Raw genomic sequence first — 20516 nt, forward strand, 5'->3', positions numbered from 1 at the left:
GAAGACATACAATTCTCCCCCAAGGAGTTCAGTCGCAAATGTAATTAACGCATTATTTTTTTAACGAGCGTCATCAGCATGGAAGCATGTCCTCTGGAATGGTGACCGAAGCATGAAGGGGCGTATGAATGTTTAGCATAACTGGCACATAAATACCTTGCAATGCCGGCTACAAAAGTGCCATGCGAATGCCTGTTCTCACTTTCAGGTGACATTGTAAATAAGAAGCAGGCAGCAGTATCTCCCATAAATGTAAACAAAGTTGTTTGTCTTAGTGATTGGCTGAACAAGAAGTGGGACCGAGTGGGCTTATAGGCGCTGAAGTTTTACATTGTTTTGATTTTGAGTGCAGCTACGTAACAAAAAAAATCTACATTTGTAAGTTACACTTTCACGATAAAGAGATTGCACTACAGTACTTATATGAGGTGAATTGAAAAATACTATTTCTTTTATTTATCATTTTTACAGTGCAAATATTTGTAATAAAAAAATATAAAGTGAGCACTGTACACTTTGTATTCTATATTGTAACAGAAATCAATATATTTGAAAATGTAGAAAAACATCCAAAAATATTCAATACATTTCAATTGGTATTCTATTCTAATTTAATGAATTGCAATTAATTTTTTTAATCGCAGTTAAGTTTTTTTGAGTTAATCACGTGACTTAATTGCAAGTAATCAAGAGCCCTCATTTGAACAGCAAGATTGAAATCGTGCCCATATTGAAGACAATCGCAGAACTACTAATAAATGGAGTCAGGATTTCACCCCAAATCTTTCATTCCTGCAAACAACAAGATATTAGCAACGATGTAATATTCTAAACATCTCTATGGTATTTTAAACTAACTTTAATGCAGCTGCTCTTCCAAGTGCTGCTCTGAACAGGGAAATCTGCTCCAGTTTGTCTAGAAGTTGTTGTTCCTTGGCTTGTTTTTCATGTATTATCTGGTCTCTCTTCTCCTCCTCTGCCTTCTTCTGTGCTTCTTTCAGTAAAGCTAGGCGTTCACGCAGTTCCACTATTGACATTTCACCACTAAAGCCATAACCAGCAGTCTACAGAAATAGAAATCAGTGAGTGGAAAGAGACTATGTTGATCATGTTTCAGCTCACATTGACGTCATTGGGAGTTTTGACTTCAATTAAGCAGGATTTGGCCTTAACTTATTTACAAGCTATTTTCTGTGGCATAGAAATCATTTTCAGAGATGTATCATAGTACATGAGGCTAAGATGTGACAATACAACTTTTCACAGAAGAAATCTCATCTGGGAAATAAACTGAACTAACCACAAATATAAAAGCCCAGTTTTATCTGACCAGAAATGATTCTAGATAACACAAAATCCAGTTTTAATAGGAAGTTTAAAAGTTAACAGCATCATTTTAAATTTGGAAAACTGTGAAGTCTGTAAAACCAGAAGGGAATATACATTCAAAAATAAATACTGAGATCATTTGTTTGCTAGTATCTGTTTTTCCACTTGGGTGGAAGAGTAATCTAGCTGCAGATTATGGGCCAGATCCTGTGAAATACTGAGCACCTGCATTTAACTGCTGAGGTTAATAGGGGTTAACTGCTCTGCACCTGGCAAGATCAGACCCTTAATGTCCATGGCCAACATTTTAAAATCTGAGTGCCTAAAGTTTGGCACTGAATTCTGGATTTAGGAGCCCAAAGAGAAGCAGCCAGAGTTTCAAGGGTGCTGAGAAACCACAACCCTCATTGAAGTAAATTTTCTGTAGTATCTGGCTGGTGAATCTTGCCCATATGCTCAGGGTTTAGCTGATCACCATATTTGGGGTTGGGAAGGAATTTTCCTCCAGGGCAGATTGGAAGAGGCCCTGGAGGTTTTTCGCCTTCCTCTGTAGCATGGGGCACGGGTCACTTGCTGGAGGATTCTCTGCTCCTTGAAGTCTTTAAACCACGATTTGAGGACTTCAATAGCTCAGACATAGGTGAGAGGTTTTTCGTAGGAGTGGTGGGTGAAATTCTGTGGCCTGCGTTGTGCAGGAGGTCAGACTAGATGTTCATAATGGTCCCTTCTGACCTAAATATCTATGAATCTATGAAAATGGGAGCTGCAGGTGGTCAGCACCTCAGAAAGTCAGGACACTTCTAAACAGAAATTTAGGGGCTTGACATTTTTAGCCCACTACCAAAGCCATATATAAGCAGTAAAATTATCTGCTGTGAAGGAATAGGACCCCTTCCACATATTTACAGGATCACCCCAGTTATTGTACCTCACAGACCTCTGAAATACAAACATCAAAATACAATCATCACACTGAGCTTCTAAGCAATCTCTCTTCCAAAAGGACATTGCTGGGTCTTGACACCATGTGCATCAGTACCTCCACCCTCTACCAATGCAATGCATGCTGGTGGGTGCATATCATAGACACAAATACTGGGCTTCTGAGTAGTTTCCTTTCCAAAACTGCATCAGTTTCACACCAAAAAACAACTATTTTTGTCTATCCTGATGCATTTTAATTTTCACATTTCAAGATGCATATCCTTGAACTATCCCCTCATCTACTGTTTGACCCAGTCAGTACATTGTTGCAGAGCTGTAACACATGAAGTGAAAGGGAAATGCATTAGTACAGGATGGAGATTCTGGAGGTGGTGTATGAAAACTTAGTAGGGAAACTGTGCAATGTCCTTTTTTGGAAGAGGATTTGCTTAGAAGCCCAATGTGGTGACTGAGTTTCAGAAATCTTTGAGGGATGGTCCTGGGAATATATGAAGGGGCTCCTTTTCCTGCACAGTAGATAACACTGCTGTTCATGTAACTGGAGTGCCACCAAGTGGATAGCTGGGGACATTAAAGATTATGAAAGTAAGTGAGAATTTCATGGACTCAAATTCTATTTCATCTAGTTTGAAAGTGTATTTTTACAAAAGAGAAATGCAGGTCAAGCAAGTAAAATGTACTAACTGAAATCGGAGTCACATCTTAAGCACTACTAGGAAATTATAATGTAAACCTGAGAGTTCTCATTCCTTTCTTTATCTGGTTGTAATTTGAATGACCAGCTCACTTTTACCAAACTTACATTTAGCAAGGGCTTCCCTTTGGCTTGATTTGGAATGAGTATTTCAAGTATGACTTCAAATGTGTTGTGTTCACTTGCTATTTGAATCTCCTCTTAGGAATGAGTTAGATAGGAAACCACATTGAAAGCCAAATACTGCCCTTGGATACAAATGGGAACAATGGGAGCTGTATGTGAGGAGCTGACCGCAAAATTTTGCCCACTGTCAATGGCAATGAAATGAACTAGGCCTATAAATGAGAAAGTACTGGAATTCCCATCCCTTTCATTTTAATGAACCAGACAATGAATGCTGCTTCACAGCAGCATGTGTGATTGAGAGAGCTCTGTAATTCCAAGCCCTGACTACATTAAAGAACGGTGCCATTGCACCACTGCTGCTCAGACTGGTTCAGTCATAAAAGTGCAAGTTGCAATGTGAACACACAAGAGAGCCTGTTCAGGGTCCACAAAGTGCACTGCGTGCATTCACAGCACTCCCTGTGAGCACTGCAGAGCTTGTGGATTGTTGAGTCTTTCCCACATCCCCAGGGAATAGGTATATAACCTCTGAGACATAATGTCTATTTGTAGTTGTTCACATTTTTGGCTTGCTCCATTGTCTGCTTTAAATAGCTTCATCCCGTGTGAAGGCCTGTATATGCACTGTGAAGAGCAGGGTCTATGCTCTAGGTGGATACCGCCTTTGGTTGATAGTGCTCCAAGGGAGAAGGAAGTTGACTTTATTCTTTTTTTCTTCAGTTATTCATTTTTTTTTCAGATAAATTGGGTTTCTCTATTGTTTTTTTCTGTTCTTATTTTGTTAGGTTTATACTTTGCTTTGTAGCTGATCCCAGTTTCATTCTCTTGTGTTTCCCTTTAAGGTCCCAAGTGACACTGTCCAGCCAGTCCTCCCTTCTTCTCCTCACTACTAATGCAGTGTCCCCCACAGGGAATTAATAGCTTCTTTGGGAAGCAGGGGGTAGGGAAATGGGATGGGGCAGAAGGGACAAAAGTGGATTTTGGAGAAGTATGGCGAGGTAACATGGTGGATTTGTTTGGGAATCTGAGGAGATGGTGAGGGGTAACTAGGCTACTAATGACTCAGGTCTGTTTTCTGCTTTTAGATATCAGGAGTTTGGAAGATACTGCTAAAGGAGCATATGGACTGCTGCACCAGCAACGCCCTCTCCATGGAAAGAACAGCATCTCTCTGTTGGTTTCTGCTAACTAACCATTAAGGATTTTTTTCTTTTTCTTTTTCAGCTGAATTCCCATGGAAGAAAGGAAAAACTAAAAGAGAGCAGTTCTGATCGTTTACAAGTGTTAGTCAACTTTTATTTTGCTTTATCTTTTTGTTTTGTTATGTTGCTCTGGGTATATGGGGAAGGGGCAAGGGAGGAAGACGAGATCCTGGGCAGAGTTGAGACCAGTCAAGTTTTGCATCAGGTGCTTTTGGGCCTGTATGCAGCCAGTAGGTGGCTGGCTTGAGAGGTGGCAGAGCCAATTGCTAATGTTGTCACTGAAGGGTGGGTGCGAGCATTGTGGGATTGTGCTAGGAGGACTAATTGCACCAATGCAATTGCCACGCTTGTGTTTCCTGTCCAGAGACACAGTATAGGAGGCAGAGCTTTACTCAGAGTCAGTGTAGTCACTGCAATGGGATGAACACCTCTACATCATTCCAAGCTCTATGTGTGGACATGAGAGCTCCAAGTATTGACAAAACGGTTACTGTGAAGATAGAGCAATCTAGGGGCTCTACTTGGCAATGTCTTAAGAGACATGTTATAGGATGAAATCCTGGCACTACTGGACTTAATGGCAAAATTCCCATTGACTTCAATGGGGTTTAGGATTTGATCTGTGCTCGTGATGTTTTCTCTTATAAAGTGTTCATTTTATAAACTCTGGGGAAATTCAGGTTCAGATTTAATTTTTCAATCCAAGCTGCATGTCTTGGGCTCATCTCTAATTGCATGTATCCAACATGCAATATTTTTGTATGCAGTATAATTCACGTCTGTGTGAAAGGTAAACATACCTCTAAAACAGTTATTTTTTTCCTTATGAACCTACCTGGGTTAAGTCAACAAACTTGTTCCTAAAGAATGGCAGAGATTCTATAGCTCTTATCTGTTGAATCAATTCATATCTTTTCCTAATCTTCTCTTCCTCTTCTTCCAGAGCTTGACGAAGAAGTTCTCGGCTCTCCTCAGACACTTCCTGAACTGAGAGAAAACAAATAACGCATGTTAGCTGCATGTCGGATGCTGCAATACATCTGGAGATGAATTCTTGTACATGTGTGAATAATGACTAATACTGATCTGAATATACTTCAGTTTGTTACCCTGCCCTGGTAGGAAGGATGATGAGAGAGACTAATAATTACTTTCCATCTCTAATATCTGTGATTCTATGATACTTACAGACACAGAACTGAAATATAAAGCAGTTTATACTTACAGTTGACACAATTAGTATGTAGTAATTTATTTTCTAGTTTAGACTCGAGACCAAAAAAAATAGGAAAATGCGTAGTTTCATTTACTTAAAGTACAGACTCTGTCTAGCATCAAATATTCATAGCTTTCCAAGCTGTATGTACTCTGGAAAGCTATGGATTCTGGCTCACTGCCAGGCTCACCTATCTAGGAAAAAGACTGGCTTACTCAGTGTAACCCAGGAACCTCTTGGTGCCAACTGGCAGAGGGCACAGGGGCCGCATACAGTTTTACAGGGATCTCCTGGGTCAGATATATGCACATTAAGTTTACCAAAGGGTGGCATGTGAAGCCTCTACCAAGAGCCAAATAATCATTGCAAAATGTATGTACAGATAATGTTTAAGAAATTATGTTCTTAAGGTATGTGAGTTAAGGCAGGTCACCAGAAAGTGATAAACGTGCTGCTGTCAGGTAGGAGGGAAGAGATGCGTCTCTCTTTCTCTGGCTGGTCATGTGTGTATTGTCACTTTCACAATGGAGGCCTATCTACAGTCTGAGCTCAATGCTAATCAAGAGATTGTGAAATTGACAAGAAAGAGGCACACAGGAGACTGTCCTATTTATGAGTAAAGACAAAGATAACTGGGGGTACAGGGGGACACCCTCGGATCTTTTCCACCGAGGAGGCAAGCTGACAGCACGACTTGTCTCATGAAGGGAAGACCGCAGCCAAGCCTGGCTGTAATATGCTGGCAGGATTTTGGGTACGCTTTGACCTATAAGACATGACAGTAACTAGTTAAGTAAGTCTAGGTTCTAAAATGTGTTTTTATTTTATATGAAACCATTTGTCTCCAATATTTATACTTGCTATCACTTGAATCTTTGTTAAACAGACTTTAACTATAAACTTCCTTACGTGCTGAGTGTTAAAGTAGAGCAGTAATGTGAGTTGTATCTGGTAAGCTGGGGCATGGTGTTGCTTTGGGAGCAGTGAATCTGTGAATACTGTGGGTGTCCAAAAGACTAGAGGATGGACACTCCAGGGGGACAATCCAAGGGCTTATGGTTGGAGTGTGCCTATTGCTAACCTACAGAAGGACAGCAGGGCCTGTGTAGGCTGAGAGGGGAATGCTTGTGTTGCCCTTGGCCAGTGGAGTTGGGGAGCTGACCCACAGCAGGCACAGACAAGGTTTCCTCACATGAACAGCAGGTGGTAGTGAGGTACCTCACAGCCCTGGGGACCCTTGGGAAGCATCACACTCAGAAACTAAAAACAAGAATTAAAATCTGAATGACAGAGGTGTGACCCTATCCAGGCAGAGGAGAACTTGTGCATTTGAGGGCTCATCTTCTGCACTCTATACTTCTCAAGGCTAGAGACTGCCTATTCCTTCACTAGGTATTAGTGCAGTCCTATAATGGAGTAAGTACCATGCATATCTTTGGATGGAGGAAGAGACCAGCTTCATGACCACCATTAAGTCATCTGAGCTAAAATATAAACTGGAACGTCCCCTTGGAGAATTGTGGAAAGCCAGCAACATCCACTCTCCACTCCAATCACTGCTCTGCTTTTTCACGCCCAGTGATTTATTTTGGTTTAGAGAAGGAACTCTCTCTTATCTCAGTGGCTGCTTTCTTCTTCTCCTCCTCAGTTTGGAAGAGGTCAATAATGAGTTATGTCTCCTTTAAAATTTTCAGTTGGCCCAACAAGTCTTTTCTTTAGGACATTGGGGATTCAGTATGAGTCACATGAATCTGATCACCATATACTGGTATGGCAATCAGAACAGGCAGTCACATGTACCACTTCTGGCAGGAGTGTAGACTGGTAGCTTCAGAATGCCTGATTCTGCATCTTCCCCTTTAAACACAGGGAATAACTTCTCTGGGCCAGTAGCGTAGCTTAGATGCTCATTTCGGCTAGAGTGGGCTCAAAGATTCACTTATTACATTGGTCCCCTTGTTTACGGGAACATATATTCTGAATTTCTCCCCCTCTTCTTTTTCAACAAAATTTAGATGAGTTGCCCACTAAAATTAAGATAAAATGACTTGGAAATTTGCCATCATATCCTAGGGGTTTGGCAACACAAATACCTATTTGTCGTTTGTACTTCTGGAGCTTCATTCGTGCTTGCTTCACGTTTTTATGTCCTTCCACTACTTGCTCCACCAACTCTCTCATTTCCTTCGCTTCCTGAAGACGTTTCTCTGCATATTGGTGCATCAGTTCTGCTGTCTAAACCCCAAACAAACAACAGGCCAGTAAAGAAAACGATAAAAACAACTCTTCTCTCTTTGCTGCAAGCTGTTAAAAACGGGTAAGGACCACTGGATTAGCAGGATTGCAGCCTCCACAAAAGTAACATGTGTGTAAGGAGGGAGACAGGAGGGAAACCCCAGTTTGAGGATCCTGATTCTGCCTCATTCTCCGATAGCAGTTCTGCAGGGTTTGTTGTAACTCTACAGCAGCAGTAACCTCTGTGCCCCCTTTACAGGAAAGCCAACATGACAGGATGTTCAGAAGGCCACACAGACAGCCATGGGGAGGGAAAGTTCATTTGCACCATCTCCATAGACTTGCTCCCAACTGTTTTTCAGAGCACATAAGGAGTTACCTTCTGCCCTGGTCATGACTAACTGACACCTTGTCTACACAGGGACACTCAGGAAGGTTAAGGTGACTCAGATGAAGGTGTGGAGTCAATGCACATTTGTTAAAGCGTGTATGGATGCTCTCATTCAGAAGTAAACTGGCCTGAATTTGTTGTAATTTAATCCTCTCCAAAGAGGAGGCCAATTTTCTCCTGAATGGAAGCATCCATACCTGCTTTAACTTATGCGCATTGCCTTCACACTGTTAGTTGATTCTCCTTAACTTTCCTGAGTGTCCCATGTAGACATGTTTTATTCTCAGGCAACCCTGATACAGGGCTAACTTGAACTATGGTCCCGTAATGAGCCTGCATTACCTTTCTATAATACAGAGAAAGCATGTTTTCAGCTACCGTCTGTATTGGCTTGTGAGAGGAGATGAATTAGCTCAAAGATTGTGCATTTGGAAGTGTATTTCATGAAATAATTGTTCAGCATAAAATATGCATGCACATCTATAAAGTGGTCTCCTGCGCTTCCCCACCATTGAGGTTCTGTATATCCTAAATAGCACAGAGCAGTGGTTCTCAAACTGGGGTCCGCGAGTCATATCCAGGACCACCGGCCCTGCTGATCAACTCCTCTCCCTCCCTCCAGTGTCTCTTGCATGCTGCAAAACAGCTGTACAGCAGCGTGCAGGAGGCGCTGGGAGGGAGGGGGAGGAGCGGGGACGGGGTGCGCTCGGGGGAAGGGACGGAAAGAGGTAGGGAAGAGGAGGGGCAGGGGTGGAGCGGAGGCAGGAAGAGGTGAAGCAGGAGTGGGGCCTTGTGGGAAGGGGCGGAGTGGGGGTGGGGCCCAGGGGTTGAACACCACCAGGGAAAATTAGAAACCGGCTTGTGGGTCTGCGAAAAAATTTAAATCAAAATGGGGGTCCTCGGGCTGCTAAAGTTAGAACCGCTGGCACAGAACACATCAGGTGAGCTCAGACATCTGACAGACTTTTTGTTGCTTTGATCCTATTCAAACACCATAACATAGTTATTCTTCTACTAATGAGTCCACTGAAAATAACTGCCTTTAATCTCTTGATGTCCGCACTTCTTAGTTACAAAGAATGGGAAATCCAAGACAACAAGGGATTCAGAGGTAAATATTTCTTCTGCTTTTACTCACTTTAATAAGCACATATTAACTATCAAATCAAATACTAGTAAACCTTTTCTTTCCCAACATACTAGAACTTCTGTGGATGTAAACTAAAGCACCAGATTTTTGCACTAGTTGCAGACTCCAGTTAAATACACAGACCTACTTTGAATGAACTTCTGTACATTGTTATAACAAGCTGTTTATTGATATAAAGCTCAAATAAAGTCTGAGTTATTCTGTAATGCTTTACCTCTTCTCTTTTTAGTTCAGCTTTCTTCTTGTTTTCCTGAATTACATTCTGACGTGCTAGAACTGCCTCCTCGTGACTCAGTTTCCCTTGTAGCCTCCTACATTCTATCTCAGCCAGCTGTTGTTCCAAATCTTTTTCACGCATCTGTTTTTGCCATTCCAGGAATTCAGATGGGTCATGGGCACCTCGTAGCAAACCTTCAATTCTGGAAAGGAGAAGAAAACCTTTAACTCTAGGTTCCTGTATTTGAACATTTTGGCTATGAGCAAATTCTGCTTTTCAGCTGAAACATTTCTTAAAAAACTTTGAGCAAAACCCATTTACCTGTTTGAGTTACCCCTTCAAACATGGTTGACAGGGCCAGCCTTATGGGTGAGTGACATGGGTGACCACCGTGGGTGCCGTGGTCGGGGGGGTGGGGGCGCCATGGTCAAGAGGGTGCCAGCGTCCGGGCACAGTAAGAGGCAAGTGCCCACCAGCCAGGCTCCACTCCCCACTTTTGGGTGGTTTCGTTGGCCTGTGTGGTGTCCTGGCTTGGCAGAGGAGGCAGGACAGGTCGGGCCAGCTCCCAGCTGGGGGAGGGGCGGAAGTTGCGGGGGTGTTGTTGCAATTTGTGGCTGAGGAGGGTCTGCCCTCGGGGTGAGCTGCAGAATCCCCGGCAGGCCCAGGGAAGTGCCTTGCAGGGCAGGCTGGGCTTGCCCCTGGGCTGTGCCATGTGCTGGTTTGCACTGGGCTGGGGGCGAGGACAGTGCCAGTGGGAGAACTGCTTCTACCCAGTGTCTCCTGTGCTCACCCCAGGCTGCCAGCTCTTGCCAAGGCTCTAGGCGTCAGCTGAGCACTGACAAATTCATAGCTGGAAACCAGACCAGCTCACATGTGTGTTAGTATTTTTCAAGATAGGCATTAGACTTACAAAAATGTGTTTAGTTTCTATGGAATATTTGTATGTTGCTGCATGAATTAATTTCACTTGTAATGTCCATATCCCATGCTATACAGTGATATGCAAGTTTTGCTTTATAATTGTAAAAATGCTTGCTCTGAACCTGTGAACCAAGTCAGAAGAAATGGTCCCACGCCCATCAAGAAGGGCTGTCAAAACTAAATGGGCCATTGGGGAACCTCATGATACAAACACTTGGTTAATTTCCCTCACACCCATGAAGGTGCTACATGCAAATAAGCTCGTCCCATCAGCTTGAATGCTGGAAGGAGGACATAAAGATCACTGACATGAATGTTTTTCTTTTTGCTGTTTGGACTCTCACAGGGCTGGAGCTCTGAAACAGAAGCTGAGATTCTCAGGGTCAACCTAAAAGACACACAGTACTGACCGATTACTATAACTCGGTCACCTTTTGGAACCACAGGTGTAACTTATTTGTGTATATTGTGTTTGCCTGCTTTAACCTGTAAATAACTCATTTCTTTTCTTAGTTAACAAAGCCTTAATTAATTTACTATAGGATGGGCTACAAGTGTTGTCTTTGGTTTGATATCTTAGGTACAAATTGACTTGGGGTAAGTGACTGGTTTCTTGGGACCGGGAGCAACCTGAATATTTTGTGATCTTTGGCATATAGCAACCAACTATCACTAAGTCCAGCTTGCCTGGGTGGCAAGGTAGGCTGGAATGCCCAAAGGGACTGTCTATGACTCAATGGTAACACTGTTATAGTGCTTCATGAGTTCATAGTTTTTACTGGGTTGGTGAAATCTAATTATAGAACATGCCACCTGTTTGAGATCTCTGCTCTACCTTTTTGACAGTGTGCCCAGAAGTTGGCACTCAGGGTCATGAACCACTCCATGCAGCGTGACAGAGGGACACCAAAAAAAAGAAAAAAAAATCCATGCAGACATCTCAGTGCTGTGCAATTCATGCTTTAGCATAGCATAGAAGTTTCATTCTCTATTTTGATGTAAATTATTCTCAACAATAATAGTGATGGAATGCCAAATGTATGTGGAACATAGGTAACATTGGCCAAGATTCTCAAAGGTATTTAGTTGCCTAATTCCAATTGAAATCAGTGGGAATTAGATATCTAAATACCTTTGAGGATGTGGGGTCTTGCAACTCAAATGAGTGACATCTCTCATTTTGAAGGGGTCACTCATTTTACTCAGATTTGACAGGTCTGAATTTAATCCTTAGCCTCATTATGTTCACTTCTAAAAGCTTTTGTGGAAGGCTGGAGTCTTCTCAAGAGGTTAATAATGTTTTGCACTAAGCCTGCTAACTCAGGTGGAACATTTATAATATTAACCCAAGATGACAATATTCTAGATTTTGTCTCAGTCGAAATTACTAGTTGTAATGTTATTTATTTCTAGTGAAAGAACACAACCTGCACTGTCCATTCACTCTCTCCTCCCTCACCCCCAATGATTAACAGGCGAACTGAAAACCTAGACTAATGACTACTATGTCCTGTATGGTCATGGAAGCCAGTGAGTATTATTATATAAATAGTAACCAGTTTGAGTATAAAACTCTGAGTACAATAGCCCACATTCAGCTCAGATGTAACTCCACTGACGGTAACAGAGTTACACCAAAAATTATTTGACTTATTTGTTTTCCTTAACAAATACACTATAAGTACTTGAATGGGTACGAACATAATCTGTTTGTATGTATAACTATGTACACGCATGGATGTGCGTGTGTGTAATTACTTATCCAGAATGATGTACTTATGTGTATCTAAAACATGATTATTCATGGCACTTAACAAGTGGGCATTAGCTAGAATGCTCAATTAGAACAGAGTCACATTGTACTCTACCTACAATAAAAGAAAAAAGTCTTCATTGTCATTCTAATGTAGTCTTTAATTTCAGTCCAATCTGCTCATTATTAATCATGCAAATTTTCATATGCCTTTAACAGATTAATTAAACTGCAGTTAAACTAATATAATGAGTCTCCCTTAATGTGCTCTCTATATCAAAGGATGTATAAAAAGGAGCTGGGAAATAGTATGTACAGAAAGTACCTGTTGAGTTCTTGTTCCATTTTTCGCTGGTAGTGAGCACCTTCTCTTAAGATTGCTGTTGCATTTAATTTAATAGGTACGTTGTCAATCTATCAGGAACAGAAATGCATATACTATATTTAGCAATGTGAATCATAAATGGACTACAGAAACAATTCAAAGGGTTAAATAAATCAATCCACGGTAATTCAATCACATTAGATCACCTTCAAGATGAAGTATAAATTTTGCTCAAAGCATTAATCTGACATTCACAATAGATTTGCATGCTCTTCATAAACCACTCAAGCTGTTTAAGCAATCAGCCAGGTCCCTGAAGTGGATTATAAATTTGTAATCACTCTTGGGCCATGTCAAATCATATAAGGTGTTCACTTCTTTTAATTTTTTTAAACTCTTATATACTCATGTACATGGAAACATTCCAATAGGAAAAGAAAAAGATTCCAGTTGATTTGGACAAAGATATGATTGCCAACTGCTTCCAACAGAAAACATCTTGTGTGTCCACCTCTGGGAGAGTTGAAAGGAAGGAAGATCACACACATATTCCAGTAACACGTAGAACTTTTCATCTGAGGATCTCAAGTGGTTTGCAAACATTAATTTATTATCTTTAACATATTTCTAGGAGGCAGTATCATTATATCCATTTTATAGATGGAGAAACTGAAGTACAGACTTCATTGACCTTCAAAGTCACAGAGAGAGTTACCAGTACAACTGGGACTACTAGATCCAGGGCTGCTTCAGCATCTCTCTTCAGAGTAAGCATTGCCTTAGGAGTGACAGACAGACAATCTCTAAAGCCTGAGAGAGGCAGTGGAGTAGAGCCACTACGCAGCTTCTTTGCCAGCCAAGGATTCCCCTTACACAAGGGGAATCCTTAGAGGGCCAGATCCAGCTTTACAGCGGCACACAATGGGTCCAATTCTGATCTGACCAGAATACAAGAGAGGCAACACCTTTGAAGTCAATGCAATAGTGTCAGTGTAAAACTGGTGTGAGATCAGAATTGAGCCCACTCCATATAGAAAACAAAAATCACTGATGACACCAGCCAGTTAAATTAAGTCCATTCACAATGTGGATATGGAAGCAAATCATATTAAAGTGTATTTTAACTACAAGATAACTGTATTGCTCTGCCAGTCCCTAAAGATGTGCAGAATCACTCAAGACATCCTATACTAACCTTCTGCACAACCAACCGAAATACATAAGCAAAACTGAAAAACATGGTTGTTTCATATTTGAGGTTGATTATGTAGGTTGAGCACATCAGTCAAATGTTGTAATCAGGAAATTCAATAAATGGAGGTGAACAGTGTTTTCCTACAGCATGGGACACATTTTAATAGCCCACCTGTGAAATGTAGTTACCCATCTATTTCTCAGTGCAAAAAAGGTGGGTGCCAAAGTTTGGGGGAGGAGACAGCAATGAGAGTCCTTTCTTTCCTTATACTGGTCTTGCCATCTCTACATCTCTCTAATACCTTTTATTGGGCCAACTTCTGTTGGTGAGAGAGACAAGCTTTCGAGCTTACACAGAGCTCTTCTTTAGGGGTGGGAAATGTACTCAAGAGCGCAGAATTCAGAGATAGTCTATATTTTTTTATATGGTATTGGTTTTAAATTGAAAACATTCACTAAAATATGTGGAAGTTATTATGCTTTTGGAAACTGCTTGTTTATTCCCCCTTCATGTAGTATATGGAGTTCCTGTAGATTAGACAGAAAAGTGGTCAATATCCTGAACTGAAACTGATTATGGGGACAATATTTTATCTAGAAATGTTCCATCTCCAGTTTAATAAATAAAATTATGATTGAATAAAATGCACTCTAAACAGCCAGGATACACAAGGATTACAAGATTTGTGCAGGTATGTACAAAAAAGTATCCAAATAGATTTTTCTATTGCATATATTATCAGTGAATACCTGATTTCACATTACCCCTTTTCTGTCATGTCATTCCTTTCCCCTTATCAAGTAGGAAGAAGGGGCTGCAAACTTGAGTAATTCTTGTGGAAAAAATCATATTCAATATTCTCACCTAATAAACACACTATTTTTCAACCCAAACCAATAAATATGTAGAGAACCGGATCTCCTGTGAGCACAAGGCAGACTGAGCCAGAGTAATGAGCCATTTGTACAGTCTCACTGCTTGCAGTGGAAAGAAAGAATAAAGATTTTGTAACAGCAGTGGTAAATCATTTTTGTCTGCATGGCAGTTTCAATGTGCCTGACTGAGACTAGAAAATGTGTTATTGTACAATGGATGTTCTCACAAGAAGGTAAATGAACTATGGTAAATTGCATACTGACCCTAATCTATTTAAATATTATACAATTTGATTATTTTGAGATGGAGTTTGTGACCTGATTTCTAACATATTGTACACACATTCCTCCTAAATCTTCTCAGTTGTCTATTGGGAGGTGAAGGATGAATGGGAGTGGGTGTGGGAAGTAGAATTTATTTTAAGACTCAAACAATATGCTTATCTCAGCTATGAAAGTTTTATAGCAGCTCCCTGAACGCCACCTAATCAACCTTCAAGGCAAATGCGTTTGGGTGAGATAAATACGACTATGCCACTGGAAAAGATACGAACAACTATTAAAAATGTCCCTAATCAATTTAATAACACACTGGATCCATATTTTTCTTTTATGCAGCTTAACCAATGGGTTTAATTCCCACAGGCCAACACTCTAGCTGATAAGTTTCAATATTTTAGATTGTCTGAGAGGGAAGTGTAACAGACACAGACTTCAACAGAGTCCAAATTACTGTTGGTCCTGTGAGTGTGTTAACCGAGGAAGGAGTAGGGGTCTTAATATTATACAGCACTTTAAAAACAAATTGGACATATCATATCGGACAGCACTTTTAAACAGACTTATTAATGTAATGTCAGTAAGTATAGTGGTGGTATTACTGTTATTGCTGAACACTGTAAGTCATCAGTGTCTGATGTGGTTTACAAATATTTTCCAGAAGCCAGATTTTCAAAGGGGGAAATTGGAATCTAAATGACCTCACAAATAAAATATGTAAGCCTGCTGTAACTGACTATCCATTTGTGATTAGTTAGCAGATTTGCACATGCAGGTGATTTGAGGGAACCATAAGTGCATGAACCTCTGTTGTATGTGCAACACCACCCGACTGGCCAGCTTCTGAAGTCAGTGGAGTTATTTGAAATTTGTATTGGTGCAACTGGGATCAGAATTTGGCCCCATGTACTGCTAAAACATCACTATCAAAAATTGTTCAATAAAGGTGAGCAAACATCTATTTCCTTAGACTATGGGACAAATTTCCCATTTACACTAACAGTGAATCTGATCCTGAGACACTCTGTTATTTTGATTCAGCTGTTTTGGTGTGATCTTGATGATTATGAAAGATGCCAGATAGAAAATCCTGAGGACTGAAGTCTTTTGTTATACACAGGGCAATCACAGCTCAGGCAGTGGCAATGCAGGCTGCCCAATGCTGTCTTACTATCTCTAAGGGTGTGTCTACACTTCAAGTTGGGGTGGTGATTTTCATTGAGCTAGCAAGCTAAAAATAAGAGTGTAGCCACAGCAGCACAAGGGGCTAGCCACCCCAAGCCTGAGCTCATCTGAGACCCTAGACACATACTCAAGGTGGATAGCACATCCTGCTACTTGCACTACTGAAGTCTCAGCAAAGAGGCAATCAGTGTTGTGGGTTTTATGCTTTAGGTACCTGTTTAATGGAAACTACACAACAGACCAAACTCATTTCACACCAAATAGTCATTTCCATTGCTCATTCTTTAGGACCTGGATTTGAACCAGTGACCTAGAGGTGAAAGGCTCTATTGCCCAGCCTCTGCTAATCCCCTGAACTATCCCATTCCCATGGCCATAGGCCTTGGTGTAATACCCTTGATTACAGAGGAGTTGTATCAATTTGCACCAGTTCCAAATCTGGTCATGACTTTCAGTCCACACTTTTCAAACACTTGTAACATCTGTATATTCTAAATGTTACTCACCTTGCCCTGGATCTTTTGAGCTTGGAACTTCGTTTTATTCTTCATAATGCCGGATATATACTGCAAGTCATCCAAAAATTAATTTTCATTTCAGAAATAGATTTTCAAATACTCAGGAAAAATCTTATTAAATTGTATCTTGAATATTATTCCCTTTGGAAGAGCAGATGTGATTATTGAGGACTAGATACTGCATCCTTAAATCTTGTTGTGCATGCCAAACTCATTGAGAGTTCTGCGTAACAAATAATTGCAGAACAGGTCCCAAGAAAAATTATTGCTGATTACTATGAAATGTATTTAGATGGCTAACATAACAAAATAATAAAGTAATATTGTTTGCTACAGAAATATTGAATATGGAATACTACCAAAGGCCCCTAATATAGTCAGTTCTTAAGATGTGAGTTTTGTGAAGATAAAGCAGGATATCAAAGGACATTTCATGAGATTATTAAGTGTATGTGGAATTCTGACAATGACAGGGAACTTCATTCTATGCTGCTAGCTACAGATGCTCAAATGAAGGTGTTTGGTGATGGGCATGGTATAAATGATACACAGATATGATACTGCAGTGATCATATTACATGAATGGGCATGATCCTACAGCTGTAAATCAGGAGTCACCTAATCAAACAGAGCTGCTTTCACTATGCTGCTGTGTACCCTTTCAATGTAATGGAAAACTGCTCTGTTGGATGAGAGAACTGCTTGAGTGGCAAGGGAAGTTGCTGGAGCAGTGTTAAAGTAGGCAGGTAAGAGGGGAGGGGCAGCAGCAGGAGTACTGGGGTGAGGAAAAGGGAGCCAGTGGAGAACTTTCACAGTGAATGAAGCACAGTCCAGGATCTGTGCATTATATAAAATAAAAACATCCACATTTCAAATTGCAGGGCTTTAATTCTACCTGGGGAATCTGGTGTCAAGCTAGACAGGCCTTGGTTCTTGTAGTTTAGAAGGTCACCAGAACCCCTTGATGGAATGATAGTATCATACTTCCTAACTCCAAATACAGAGAGATCCTTTGAGTACTTTGATAAAAAGTGATTAATGTGTATAAAAACACACGATAGTTGTTTTTTAATTTACCAATTTTGTTTAACTTACACCTCTCGGGGCTTTTTTCTCAGGCTTTACGGTTGCACACCTGAACTGGCTAACATTTGCTTCCAGCAGCAATTCCTAAAATCAAAACAATTATTTTTTTAAGTATGGTACATTTTAAATTCTCCACTGAGAAATTTAAAAACACCTTTTTTCGATGTAGCAAATTGAGGCAACCATTAAAACACAGAACTCTAAATATTTAAATACCAAGTGAAAATACAAATGATTGGAGCACAAAGCAAATGGTGTACAAGAACCTATTCTTATATGGTCAAACATAATTTGCAACAAGCCACAACAAATTCTCAAAGGGATCATAGACCAATAAACTTCCTTGGTTAGACGGTGACTACAGAAAAGAAAAAAACCTCTGAAGGCAGAGGCTTAATCAGGACATGCAGGTGAATGAAGAAAGACACAAGGATGGATTGGAGCAGCAACTTTTATAAATGTAGCATGGGGGAGCGGAGCTGTCTGCCTTATTGTCCCGGTCTCTCCAATACCAGCCATTTAAGTGGGTCTACTGTGGGGGCTACAGAGCTCCATCCACATAATCCCTAATTCGGGGTAGACTCCCCTTAGCCTACCTGTAGGATTCAGTGACCGCACTCTTCTGAATCCTCTCACACACATACCACTCATGTGGGGAAACAGAGGGTACAAGAATGGGGGAATCTCGGTCTGTGAAGACTTCAGGTCTTCTCGTTTCCAATAGAAATAAGGCCCAACAGTGAAATCTCAGGTCTCCTTTACTTCTGGGAGCCAACCCTTTTGAGCTCCACATTGCAAAGAACTAAACATTCCTACTGAATTTCTATGCTCTACTCCTATTTGGGTTATCTGTGCCTCCATGATGCTGTGAGGAAGGCAAAACGCTCCCCACGAACCCCCTGCTAATCTGGCCTGAATGGGAACAATTCCTTCTTGACCCCAAAACAGGGTAACTGGTCAGACCCACAGCATCCTAAAAGCACAGTTCCTATACTACAACTACACAGAAGGAGGGTGGGGCAGTCAAAGGGACAAAGGGATCCAAAACACTCAGGCCAAGGTTTAAAAAAAAATGTGGGGGGTGGAAGAAGTTAGGCTCCAATCAGCTCCCATCTTCCTTTGGTTGGCCAATGGGCAATGGAGAGCTCCTGGAGGAGAGTGGGCCCAGGGGGGCTGTCATAAATATAAAGGGAAGGGTAACCACCTTTAAATCCCTGCTGGCCAGAGGAAAAAACCTTTCACCTGTAAAGGGTTAAGAAGCTAAAGGTAACCTCGCTGGCACCTGACCAAAATGACCAATGAGGAGACAAGATACTTTCAAAAGCTGGTGGGGGGAAAACAAAGGGTTCTCTCTGTCTGTGTGTTGTTTTTGTCCAGACCAGAGCAGGAATGCAGGTTAGAACTCCTGTAAAGGGCTAATTTTACAGAGGTGATTCTTTTACTTTTTCTTCAAGTAAAATTCTTTTAAGAACCTGATTGCTTTTTCATTCTTCTGAAGATTCAAGGGTTTGGGTCTGTGTTCACCTAGGCAAATTGGTCAGGATATTTATCAAGCCTTCCCCAGGAAAGGGGGTGTAGGGTTTGGGAGGATTTTTTTGTGGGGGAAAGACGTTTCCAAGCAGGCTCTTTCCCTGTTATATATTTGTTAGACGCTTGGTGGTGGCAGCAATAAAGTCCAAGGGCAAAAGGTAAAATAGTTTGTACCTTGGGGAAGTTTTAAGCTGGTAAAAATAAGCTTAGGGGGTCTTTCATGCAGGTCCCCACATCTGTACCCTAGAGTTCAGAGTGGGGAAGGTACCTTGACAGGAGCCCACCCCTGCATTCCCTTGCATGTGCTCCCCCTCCTTTTGGGGCTGTCTTCTTTACTGTAGTCAGGGGCATGCACAAAGGGGGGGCAAGCAGGGGCACGGGCTGCCCAATAATTATCTCCACCACTGCCCCCAGCTTCTGCTCTGGCCCCCCGCCCTGGAATTCCGTCTCTAAAGCCCATCCTCCCACTTTCTGCCACGGTGGGAGTCGGGCTGAGCGCGGCTGAAGGGATGTGCCTGGGAAAAGCACTGCAGCTAGCACTCCCGCTGAGCCCTGTCCCTTCCTTGCTCCAGCATCCAGCAAGTGTTTGGAGCCCACCTGGGGTATGTAGATGGGAGCTCAGGACAATGGGGGTGGGGCAGGCAGCCGGGCTGGGGGCACTGGAAGGATGGGTGGGGAGCCCAGGGAATGCAGTGGGGGCCTGGTGGTTTGGGGAGACAGCGGGGCCCAGAGGAACTGGATGGGTGGGGGGGCAGTGTTTAAAGTGCCCCTCCAAAAGTAGTCACATTGAAATCCCTGCATACACCCCTGATTCTGGTCCAGTCAAGGCTCCTGCCCACTGAGACAAATGGGTGGCATTTTTAGAAACTGATTTGGAAAGAATGCACCTACTGTACAAAAAAGTGCACCTACTTTACTGCACCATGACCTAGCCCTGGATATGTTTCCCTCACAATCCCTAAGGAGATGGAGCCAAATGTTAAAAAATTTAGCTCCATTTCTGTGTGAATGGGCAAGTGCATTAATCAGCTTTCAGTGCATGAAGTCAACATGAATTTTCATCCTTGATGAAAAACTTGTGTTAGGGCCCTTATTCTGCAATCATCTCTCCTGGGTGGATGCCTGAATGGAGCCCCAGTGACTTCGAAGTTCATTGAAGGATTGGAACCTTAGTTGAAAGCCCCATCACTGCATATAACACACAATTACCAGTGTTTGTTTCCACACAGTAAGCAAGATAACATTCCTTTTCCTGCACTGGTGGAGTGGGGTAGTTGAAGAGAAGCCTTGGTGCCAGGGGCTGCTCCAAGAGGCACAAGGGTCTGAGTAGCTCCAGCTGAA

The 20516-nt window shown here is 41.7% G+C and overlaps 1 protein-coding gene across 2 annotated transcripts in view; it reads right to left on the reverse strand.

Moving 5' to 3' along the window:
• The window catches only part of CFAP99 (cilia and flagella associated protein 99), a 110711-nt gene that overhangs the window by 10080 nt on the left and 80115 nt on the right, over positions 1–20516 (reverse strand). For both annotated transcript variants that reach the window (XM_074951798.1, XM_074951800.1), the window contains 7 exons: positions 17655–17729; positions 16548–16607; positions 12508–12596; positions 9506–9710; positions 7609–7750; positions 5135–5286; positions 859–1064 (listed from right to left, as the gene is read on the reverse strand). In XM_074951798.1, the coding sequence (XP_074807899.1) occupies positions 859–1064; positions 5135–5286; positions 7609–7750; positions 9506–9710; positions 12508–12596; positions 16548–16607; positions 17655–17729 (929 nt within the window). The remainder of the gene's footprint in view (positions 1–858; positions 1065–5134; positions 5287–7608; positions 7751–9505; positions 9711–12507; positions 12597–16547; positions 16608–17654; positions 17730–20516) is intronic.

This window comes from Natator depressus, chromosome 4, assembly GCF_965152275.1.
Source record: "Natator depressus isolate rNatDep1 chromosome 4, rNatDep2.hap1, whole genome shotgun sequence".
Classification (NCBI taxonomy): domain Eukaryota; kingdom Metazoa; phylum Chordata; order Testudines; family Cheloniidae; genus Natator; species Natator depressus.